This window comes from Sapajus apella, unplaced genomic scaffold, assembly GCF_009761245.1.
Source record: "Sapajus apella isolate SASKATOON/1434 unplaced genomic scaffold, GSC_monkey_1.0 scaffold20, whole genome shotgun sequence".
Lineage (NCBI taxonomy): Eukaryota > Metazoa > Chordata > Mammalia > Primates > Cebidae > Sapajus > Sapajus apella.
This window is the reverse complement of record NW_022436960.1, coordinates 6,927,847-6,939,294: the sequence shown is the minus strand read 5'-3', so window position 1 is coordinate 6,939,294 and position 11,448 is coordinate 6,927,847. Positions and strand designations below refer to the sequence as shown.

At 37.9% G+C, this 11,448-nt stretch overlaps 1 protein-coding gene across 6 annotated transcripts in view; it reads left to right on the top strand.

The window, feature by feature from the left end:
- Positions 1 to 11,448, top strand: part of PAPOLA (poly(A) polymerase alpha) — a 65,437-nt gene that overhangs the window by 9,333 nt on the left and 44,656 nt on the right. For all 6 annotated transcript variants that reach the window (XM_032287476.1, XM_032287475.1, XM_032287480.1 and 3 more), the window contains exons 2-3: positions 9,267 to 9,440; positions 10,238 to 10,304. In XM_032287476.1, coding sequence (XP_032143367.1) covers positions 9,267 to 9,440; positions 10,238 to 10,304 — 241 coding nt within the window. The remainder of the gene's footprint in view (positions 1 to 9,266; positions 9,441 to 10,237; positions 10,305 to 11,448) is intronic.

Genomic DNA, 11,448 nt, shown 5'->3' with positions numbered 1-11,448 from the left:
CTCCACCTCCTGGATTCAAGCAATTCTGCCTCAGCCTCCCAAGTAGCTGGGATTACAGAGGCACACCACTATGCCCGACTAAGTTTTGTATTTTTAGTAGAGATGGGGTTTCACCATGTTTGCCAGGCTGGCCTTGAACTCCTGACTTTGTGATCCACCCAGCATTATCTTTGTTTCTTTAATGTTTTTTTGCTTACTTGTTTAAGGATCTGAATCCCAGACTAAGTTTGAGACAGTCATTGAGAAGAGACTGTCCTAAGCATCTTTGTATTTTATTTAGCATTGTCTTTTATGCATATTTAGGAATTTGGTACATTTCAGCCTAATACCGTACTTTCTGACAAAAGGTAGATGAGAAAAAAAGTATTTTTAGGAAAATTGAGTTGATGTTTAATAACCTTGGCTGCCCTAGCAGCTTTCTGGAGCAATAAATAAAGCATGATTTGCTTTGGATTTATTATTTCTAGCCACAGAGTATTGCACTAAAAAGCTATTTTAAACATTTTGGTTTATTTCACAAAATAGTGCTTTAATTAGTAGAAACTGAGTTTTTAGCTAATAACCAAAAGCTAATTATCGTTTTAAATTGAGGATTTGTTTGGTGCCCCTTGCAGCCATTTCATGGGGTGATTTTAGCCTCCTTGTTATCGCTATTCTAATTTCATGCTGAATGGTAGAATTAGTTGACTTTCAACTTTTGCAAGATTATTAATATCTACTTTAAAAAATAATTTAACAAGTTGAAACAAGTTTATAAAATATAAGGTAACATTTTCCTGTCTCAATTCTGCTTGGTTGTGTTTCTATGAATATATTATAGACATAACATACAAATAGTTAAAAAAAAAAAACAAAAACAAAACCGGTTGTTATGGGATGTGCCTGTAGTCTGAGCTATGAGGGAGGATCACTTGAGCTCAAGAGTTTAGACCAGCCTGGGCAAAAGAACAAGACCCCATCTCTAAAATAAAAAGAAAATCTGTATCTATATGACTACATATTGTAAATGATGTGCAGAGATGCCTCAGTATAGAGATTATTATTATAGGCTATGGAATCAGATACCTGATTTCACATTCTGGTCCGGTAAACTTAGTCAGCCCTTCTTTCTTAGTTTCTTAAAATGGATATCATTTATTAATAGTAAGAGTTGCTAGAAAAAAATTGGGAATAATGTAAAGTGCTTGACATAATACCTGGGATATGTTGAAATTTCAGCAAATGGCAGCTATGATCATAATTATATTCTGCCGCTTTTTTTCCTGATACATATGCTGCTACATGTACTATCTCATTTTTTAATTTTGGCGTAGTTTTATGTTTTAAGCATGTACTGTAAGTAACCAGTTCTTTACTGATGGCTATTTAGGTGGTTCCCAGTTTTACTTCATTGCATACTTCGCTCAGTGAACAATCTTGAATGCCTTTCTGTCTTGGTTTTGTGAGCAAGGTTGAAATTCCAGAACCAGTGACATCAAGAGAGTTAATTTACAAATGAATGAACGAAGTATACCAAACAAACTCCCTTTTTAGGGGATAGCCCTAGGATATAGACACTGCTCATTTCAAGCTCCTTTCTGTTATGCTGGAATTCTGGTCCCTATTTTGCTGTCTCCGGTCCTTGCACCTGTACTTTAGGAGTGGCTGGAAATTTACATATTTTTTGTTGTTTGCTTTTTGTTTTTTTTTTTTTGGAGATGGCTTGTCACTCAGACTGGATTGCAGTGTTGTGATCACGGCCCACTGCAGCCTCAGCTTCCTGGGCTCAAGAAATCCTCTTCTCAGCCTTCTGAGTAACTGGGACTACAGGTGCAATGCCACTACAGCTGGCCAGTTTTTAATTATTTTTTGTACAGATAGCCTATGTTGCCCAGGCTGGTCTCAAACTCCTGGGGTCAAGGGATCCTGCAGCCTCAGCCTCCCAAAGTGTGGGGATTACAGGTCTGAGCCACTGCATCAGGCCTGACAATTTAGGTTTTTATGTAATATTTTATATTTTAAAAATGCATGATTAAAGAGAATACGTCTTCCAGCTTCAGGCTTTCAGTTTGAATCTTCTGTCCTAGTGTTTCTGTAGACGGCTAGAGATAAAGTTGCTAGACAAACTTTTAAAATTGGTATATGCATTTTTAATTTTGGCAAATACCGGATTGCGTTTTAAAATGATGTAACAAGTTTGCTTTCATAGATGAATAAGGGCTCATTTGATTTCAGCATTGCCAACGTTGGATGGTTTTCGTCTTTCGTTCTTACCGCATACATTAAATTGTTTTTCTTTAACCTGGTTGTCCTAATTTGCTTCCCTGATAAGCAGTAAAGCTTTAAAAAATTGATTGAAGAGTTCTTTATGTATTAAGAGTATTGCTGTTTTGGCGTAAGTTGCGTGTATTTTCTCCTTTTATCATTTGCTTTAACTTTCCTTATGATGTATTGTTACTATATAAAAGTTGGAATATTTTGATATAAGTTAACCTGTTTCTGTGTATGACTTTTGCATTTTGTGTCTTGCTTGAGTAAGGCTCTGAAAAATGTTTTTCATTTTCTTTTAGTGCCTTTATACTTTTTAAATATTTTTGAAATCAAAGCATCTCGGTTTTAGATTTTACTGTGGACAATCAAAGCCATTTGCATATTTCATAGTTTTCTTCACTGACTTAAAATGGTTATCAGTATATGTCCAAAGATGATCATACTTTGCCTATTTGAATGTATGACCATTAAACTCCAGTTAACAAATCATAGAAACTTGCACTGTTTGAATTAGATTTATAATTACTGTACCAAGGTGATTTGTTATTTTTTTTTAAAGAGATGGTGTTTCACCATGTTGGCCAGACTGGTCTCGACCTCCTGACCTCAGGTGATCCACCCACCTTGGCCTCCCAAAGTACTGGGATTACAGGCATGAGCCACCATGCCCAGCCAGGTGGTTCTTGATAGTTAAAATTGTATGTCTAACCTTTTGAAACAAATGTCCAGCCAAAATAGCTAACAGTCATATGCTGATTAGACAAAAATGTCACTATTCTAAGTTCCTAAATATTTATCCTAATTAAAATCAACTTGACAGCCTAGCATGGGGAAAAGATAGACCTGCAGCATTTAGGCCTCTCAGCATTGGTCTAAAAACTTCCATATTTGGAAACTGCTCTATAGTGTTATGTGTTGTAGTTGTAAAATTCCTGGTTTGTTATCCAAAGTAAAGAAGAGATATAATAAATTCTAAGGTAAATCCACAGAGATGCAGATTACTTAGAATGATACGACCAGTGGCAGAAAAGAAACCAGAGTAATATGATGAGTACCAGAAGGGAAATCAAGCCTGCTTTCTTTTTTATCAGATTGCTTTTGAGTTGAGACCAGACTTTGTAGTCTGTCTTAAATGCTATTACCAGAAATTACAGTTTTTGGAAAGTTGTATTTTAGGAAGACACGCTTAGTAGTATGCATGGTGGAACCATGTGACAAAGGAGTAGAAGGAAAGGAGTTGGGACCAAAATTGCCAAGAGTCAAAACTAGAATAGTTAAAAAGGAATTGTTATATAGAATGTTAAAATTTAAAAAATTAAGAGGCATGTGTTCTATGTGAACTTTGCCTTGATAAGAATAATTTATTGTAAAGAAAACTCGTATTCTAAGGAGAGAAGAGTTCTGAAAATTCTTTACACAGTGCCTTGAACCAGTAAGAAAAGGTGTGTATGTGGTGGGGGATATAGAGGGGAGTTTGACTGTCCTTTGTGATTTTGAGAGGGGGCAACATTCATATAGGTACTGTTTTGTGAAGGTATTTATGTGTTACTGTGATCCGGAAAGGATTAAGACTTTTAAGAATGCTTTAGTCATAATATTTAAAACTGGCAAGATGTTTGCATTAGATGTAAACGAAAAGGAAGAATAAGGATAGATATACAATGGAGCAAGAAATTAGGATACTAAAAATAGTTCTTAAGGAAATACAGTAATTTTTGTGTTTTTATAGAGTAGAGAACTTGCTAGATGGCTACCAGTTTCACTCTAAGAATTCAGGCAGTACCCTAAAGGTAAATACTAATTATGTTGGTAAGATGAAAATAGACTAGTTGCTCAAACAAAGCAGTGTTCTTCATATTAAAAACCAGGAAGACATTTTAAGGTGTCACAAATACTGTAGCTGTATGTCTGGCTTGTATTTTTTCTTTTACATGAATTGTAGACGTTTATTTTTCAAAGTAGAATAATGTCTGAAGAAAAATACTGGTAAAAATGTTTTTAGAATGGGCAGATGTCTAGTGTGTTCAAGAATGGGAGGAAGAACTTTGCATTCTTGGGATTGGTACCTGTCTGGTGTATGATTCCAGGAGAGCGTCAGTGTGTAGGTATGTAAGGCAGAAGAGTCCTTCATCTTTGGAGATTTGTGTTCCAAATTGCCTAATATTAGAGTATATAGTTTTGTTTTGTTAGAGGGAGAGCAGCAACAAAAGGATTCCTTAAATTGTTTTATCACTCTACTTAATTTCTAATGTTAAATGAAAAATCTTCACTTCCATTTAAAGTGTTATGTTTAATGTTTCTACTTTGGACATTTGAAACATCTGGCAGCCTGGAATTCTTAGTCTAGCTTCTTAAGCTCATGCTGAGCCATTTTTATTGGAGACACAAATATCTTATAAATTTCAGAGTATGTATTTGTTTTTATTTGGTAGGTCTATGTTGCATATGTTTTTCTTTTTCTTTCTTCCTTCCTTTTTCTTCCTTTTCCTTCCTTCCCCTCCCTCCCTCCTCTTTCTCTTCCCTTCCATCCTTTTTCCTTCCCTCCCTTTCCTTCTACCTCCTTCCCTCTCTCCCTCTCTCCTGGGCTCAAGCCATCCTCCTGCCTCAGCCTCTTGAGTAGCTAGGACTACAGGCATGTGCCACCAAGCCCAGCTAATTTTTATTTTTCATAGAGATGTGTGTCTCGTTATGTTGCCCAGGCTAGTCTCAAACTGCTGACCTCAAGTGATTTTTTTCCCCTGCTGTGCCTCCCTGAGCATTGGGATTATACATATGATATACCACACCTGGTCCATACATGTTCTTTCTTGAATTAGATGGAACACGTGGTTTTATCTTGATACAAAGTAATACTGAGGCTGGATGATGTGCCTACATTTGGAATAAAGTAAATTAAAATTTCCAGCTTGCATATGATTTATTTCCCCATCAAAATGTTAGTGTAATCATCAGTATTTTTTTTCAAATTAGGCTGAACAAATCTTCTGCACATTAAGAAATTAGGGCCTGTATTCTAATGTTCTGGTGAGAAAGTTAAAGTAGACAAGAGCTTTCCAAACATTGTTTATTGGGATAATTAAAATCTGAAGATTTGAGTAAGAAAAAAGTGGGAAAGATAGAGGAATCTTAAAATAGATATTCTTTGTTTTTTAATGATTCAAACTGAACTGGTAATGAATTTAATTCCTTGAGAATGGAAAAGAATGCAGAGAGAAACATATTACTTGCACAAAACAAAAATAGAGGTTTATTCCTTGAAGCTACAAAATATGATTTCAGTTTACACTTGACTTAAAAGCTCTCCTTGCTTGAACCAGATCTAGCCCAGACAAAATGAACTGTTTACACTTTTTACCTTGGCTTTACTTGTGTTAAAATCATTTATAAAAGCGTTCATAATGCCAGGATAAATTTTGAAGGGCTGTAGTTTATTCAGAAAAACTCATAAAGCAATGAATAACACCAGATAATACAGTTATGTTAGGATATGTGGTAAGCATACTTTGTATTGTGCACTTAAAAATTTGTTAAATTTTAAATTTGTTAAGAGTAGATCTCGCGGGGCGCGGTGGCTCACGTCTGTAATCTCAGCACTTTGGGAGGATGAGGCGGGTGGATCACGAGGTCAAGAGATTGAGACCATCCTGGTCAACATGATGAAACCCCGTCTCTACTAAAAAATACAAAAAAATTAGCTGGGCATGGTGGCGCTTGCCTGTAATCCCAGCTACTCAGGAGGCTGAGGCAGGAGAATTGCCTGAACCCAGGAGGCGGAGGTTATGATGAGCCTAGATCGCGCCGTTGCACTCCAGCCCGGGAAAAAAAAGAAAAACTCCAATCACAAAAAAAAAAAAAAAAAAAAAGAGTAGATCTCAAGTTGTGTGTTCTTACCGCAGAAAATCAGAGGGGGCACATAGGGAAATGGTAATGGATATGTTTATTACCTTTGTTATGCTAACTACAAGTATATGCATATGTCCAAACTCACCAGATTATATACATTAATTACATTCAATATTTTTGGTATGTCAGTGATATCTCAAAGCTAGGGAAAACAAAAACCTTCCCGCAATTAGTAAATAAGTAAATAATTGCTTGAAATCTGTTGGTATATGGTATGAGGCTTTTCATGGTTAGGCAGATTTGAGGGCCACTTTTTTGATGGCAGATTTATTCTGATAACAATTTGTTGATTAAAATGTGTAATGACCAAGACATTATGAATTCAGTTACACTGTGTGTGTGTGTGTGTGTGTGTGTGTGTGTGTGTGTGTGTGTGTATTTGAGACAGAGTTTTGCTCTTACTGCCTAGGCTGGAGTGCCTAGGCTACATTGCAACAGCACAATCTTGGTTCATTGCAACCTCTGACTCCCGGGTTCAAGTGATTCTCCTGCCTTAGCCTCCTGAGTAGCTGGGATTATAGGTGCATGCCACCTTGCCTGACTAATTTTGTATTTTTATTGGAGATGAGCTTTCTCCATGTTGATCAGGCTGGCCTCGAACTCCTGACCTCAGGTTATCTGCCCACCTTGGCCTCCCAAAGTGCTGGAATTACAGGGATGAGCCACCACGCCCAGCCTTCATGTGCATATTTTAATACCATGGGAGATGCTACATATGTTTAGAAAATGGAACATTTTTATTTCATCTTCAGCAAATGCTTTTTTGAGATGGAGTTTTGCTTTGTTGCCCAGGCTGGAGTGCAATGGCATGATCTTCGCTCGCTGCAACTTCTGCCTCCCAGGTTAGAGTGATTCTCCTGCCTCAGCCTCCCAAGTAGCTGGGATTACAGGTGCATGCCTCCATGCCTGGCTAATTTTTGTATTTTTAGTAGAAATGGGTTTTCTCCTTGTTGGCTGGGCTGGTCTTGAACTCTTGGCCTCAAATGATCTGCCTGCCTTGGCCTCCCGAAGTTTGCTGGGATTACAGGTGTGAGACACCATGCCTGGCCAAGTCTTCAGCAAATATTTAGTGCTGATGGGGATTAACATTATAGTTTTGAGTAGCTATGCAATTTAGATTAAAGGAGTAGGAGGAAATGATCTAATGTAAATCAATTTCTACAAGAGATAAGTCTGATTCATAGTTATTCAGTAAATGTTATTACAAAATCTGAGTTTAAATTAAGACAGTATGTAACTAGACCAGGCAACAGTAAATAGATGACATGCAGCCCAGTGGCTAATTAGTGACATGCACTATGGGCTTCCTGGCATTCTTAGGTCTGTGTTGATATCACGAGACAAATTACAGAACAGTCTAGTAGTCATGGCATAGGCTAGAACCCAGTGGATTTGTATAGTAAATGCATCATAAGCCTCACTTCCGTAGCATTCTTAGATTTGGCATCTTACTGCTTATGCAGATTATCACACTTTAACTTAAAGTAGAAAACATATTTAGAACTTGGTAGAAAAGTAGCCGTGGTCATGCCTGTAATCCCAGCACTTTGGGAGGCTGAGGCCAGCAGATCACTTGAAGTCAGAAGTTCGAGAGCAGCCTGGCTGACATAGTGAAACCCTGTTCCTACTAAGAATATAAAAATTTGCTGGGTGTGGTGGCACATGCCTGTAATCCCAGCTACTCGGGAGGCTGAGGCAGGAAGAATTGGTTGAACCCGGGAGTCGGAGATTGCAAGTGAGCTGAGACTGTGCTACTGCACTCCAGCCTTGGGTGACAGAATGAGACTCCATCTCAAAAAATAAAAAGTAGCTCTGTGTGTGTGTGTAAATAAACATTTTATTTTATTATTATTTTTTTTTTGGTAGAGACAGGGTTTCAACAGTTATCCAGGCTGGCCTCAACCCCTGGGCTCAAGTCATTCTCCTGCTTTAGCCTCCCGAAGTGCTGGGATTACAGGTGTGAGCCACCACACCTGGCCTATAAACAGTTAATTTCTTAAGGAATGGAATTTGGGAGAAATAACCGATCCAGATTTTGGGTCTTTCCTTGTCGCCTACTTGTTTTTTTGTTTTTTTCTCTTTTTTTTTTGAGATGGAGTCTTGCTCCGTCGCCAGGCTGGAGGGCAGTGGCATGATCTTGGCTCACTGCAACTTCCGCCTCCCGGATTTGAATGATTCTCCTGCCTCAACCTCCTAAGTAGCTGGGACTACAGGTGCACACCACGACCCCCAGCCAATTTTTCTGTATTTTTAGTAGACGAGTTTCACCGTGTTGGCTAGGATGGTCTCGATCTCCTGACTTTGTGATCTGCCTGCCTCAGCCTCCCAAAGTCCTGGGATTACAAGTATGAGTCACTGTGCCTGACCACCTACTTGGTTTTGAATGTTACTCAACTGTTAGTTTTAAAATATTGTGTTGACTTTTTAAAGTTAATTTAATGAAAACAATTTTTTATGAAAAAAGCTTGAGTCAAATTAATTTCCTAAGCATTTAGAGCATGCTGTGCCTTTTTACAAATGTGGAACTTCTCTTAAAATGGATAAAAAAGTAGTTGTGTGTGTATAAAATAAACATTTTAGACTAGTATCATTATTGAAGTGTAAATCTCTTTAAAAAATCAGTAACAAGCTTAGAGGTGAATATAGTTCTTTCCCTTCAAATTTTAAGTTTGTGCTATTTGCTTCGTTATCTCTGAGCTTGATTTCATTGTGAGCAAGATGCCAAGTTTCATTTGGTGACTGTCTTATATTGGTAAAGTGGCATTTTTGTAGTTTGTTTATCAATGTTTAAGAAACAGATTTTGGCTTCTTCTCAAGAGGTGAAATTTCTCAGAATTTTACTATATTCTGGATAGTGTTTTCTCGAGCAATGTATTTGATCTGGATTCTAACTTAGGTGTTTAAGTAGTGACAGAGTTAAAATTCTTGGGGAGGGATTTCCTCTTTTTGGTCCCTTGCTTTTGGTCACTTTTTGTCATAAAAATTTTGGGAGTATGGCAAGGAACCAATCATCTTTAGAAATGTGTGTTGCTAAAGTAGTTTTTCTTTTCATGCTGATTTATTTCAAATTGTAGAATTCTTTTGTCACTAATTTTATCCAATTTTATTTGTAGTCCAGTTACAACACAGGGATCACAACAAACACAACCGCCACAGAAGCACTATGGCATCACTTCTCCTATCAGCTTAGCAGCCCCCAAGGAGACTGACTGCATACTTACACAGAAACTAATTGAGACACTGAAACCCTTCGGGGTTTTTGAAGAGGAAGAGGAACTGCAGCGCAGGTAAATGTATATTCTATATTTTTTTAACTCAGAAATTTTTATTAATGTTAAAATAAACTAATTTTGAGGCATCCTCTACTCACTTAGAAGGCCGGGGTTATTTGCCCAGATCTATGTATCTGTTTTGGAGAAGAGAATACTTAAGAGAGAAAAATTTTTTGTTTGAGACAGAGTCTTGCTCTTGTTGCCCAGGCTGGAGTACAATGGCTTGATCTTGGCTCTCTGCAACCTCCGCGTTCCAGGTTCAAGCAATTCTGTCTCAGACTCCCAAGTAGCTGGGATTACAGGCCTGTGCTATTACACCCGACTAATTTTTTGTATTTTTAGTAGAGATGGGGTTTTATCATATTGGCCAGGCTGGTCTTGAACTCCTGATCAAGATGATCAGGTGATCCACCTGCCTCAGCCTCCCAAAGTGCTGGGATTACAGGCGTGAGTCACTGCACCAGCTGAAAACTTCATTTTCTACATAGAGTTCTCAATTTTAATTTTGATGTTACTTTTTTTTTCTAAAGCAATAATTTTGATATTTTTTTTAATACTTTGGTTATTATAGTTCTGAATTTTCTGGAGGAAGAGGAATGCCTTACTCAGTGTAACAGTGCATATACATATATATATATATATATATAGAGAGAGAGAGAGAGAGAGAGAGAGAGAGAGAGAGCGCTAACTACAATATACTGTGCTTCTGATCACTTAAAAACTCAAAATTTAGGAAGATATTTATTTAAAGCTTTAAGAAATTTAATCAGTAATGATCTGGAATACTTGATGGGTAATTGTTTTATCAACAGGATTCTAATTTTGGGAAAACTAAATAACCTGGTAAAAGAGTGGATACGAGAAATCAGTGAAAGCAAGGTAAGGCAATTTTTTTGTATACTAAATAATTTGTCGCTGTCGAGCCAACTGAACATAGCAAGTGTCTTATATAGCCTTTTCTTATTTCAGTGGATTTAGAGTCTTTAATGTGGAGTCAGTTTAGACTATTGAGAACAGATTTTACATTTTCTTTCTAGTTAATTTGGAAGCAGGAAAAACTGAACTGAGTTAAGTGATTTTAAAAATAAGTATAGTACTCTTTGGTTGCAACATTTCTAAGCTGCAACTCAATAATTGTAAACTACTTACACTCTTCACAGAAATAATGGATGTTTCTCTAAAAAGATGCTTTAAACATATTTGAGAATCTTCTTTTTAAGAAATTCTACCACAGTTTTTAAAAACGATTTTCAGGTATTATTCAAACAGAATATGTGTTTATTTAGTTTTTTGTTTTTTTTTTTAACGAGAGTCTTGCTCTGTCATTCAAACTGGAGTGCAGTGACACCATCATAGCTCACTGTAACCTCAAATTCCTGGGCTCAAGCAACCCTCCTGCCCTAGCCTCCTGAGTAGCTGGGACTGTTAGACATGTCCCTTCACACCTGACTAATGGTGTATGTGGGGTCTTGCTATGCTGCCAGACTGATCTCAAACTCCTGGCCTCGAGCATTCCTCTCACCTTGGTCTCCCAGAGCGCTAGGATTCCAGGCATGAGCCACTGCCTGGCCTAGTTAGTTTTTTATAATAACATTCTTTGAGTTTCCTTCCTTCCCTCCTTTCTTCCCTCCTTTCTTCCCTCCTTCCCTCCTTCCTTCCTTCCTTCCTTCCTCCCTCCCTCCCTCCCTCCCTCCCTCCCTCTCTCTCTCTCTTTCTTTCTTTCTTTTTTTTTGAGACAGAGTCTGACTATCACCCAGGCTACAGTGCAGTGGCACCACTGCAACCTCCGCCTCCTGGGTTCAAGTGATTCTCATGCCTCCGCCTCCTGAGTAGCTGGAATTACAGGTGCGCTCCACCACACCCAGCTGATGTTTATGTTTTTAATAGAGATGGGTTTTGCCACGTTGGCCAGGCTGGTCTTGAACTCCTGACCTTAAATGATCCACCTTCCTTGGTCTCCCAAAGCGCTGGGGTTAACAGGCATGAGCCACTGCACCTAGCCTGTTTTCTTTTCTTTTCTTTT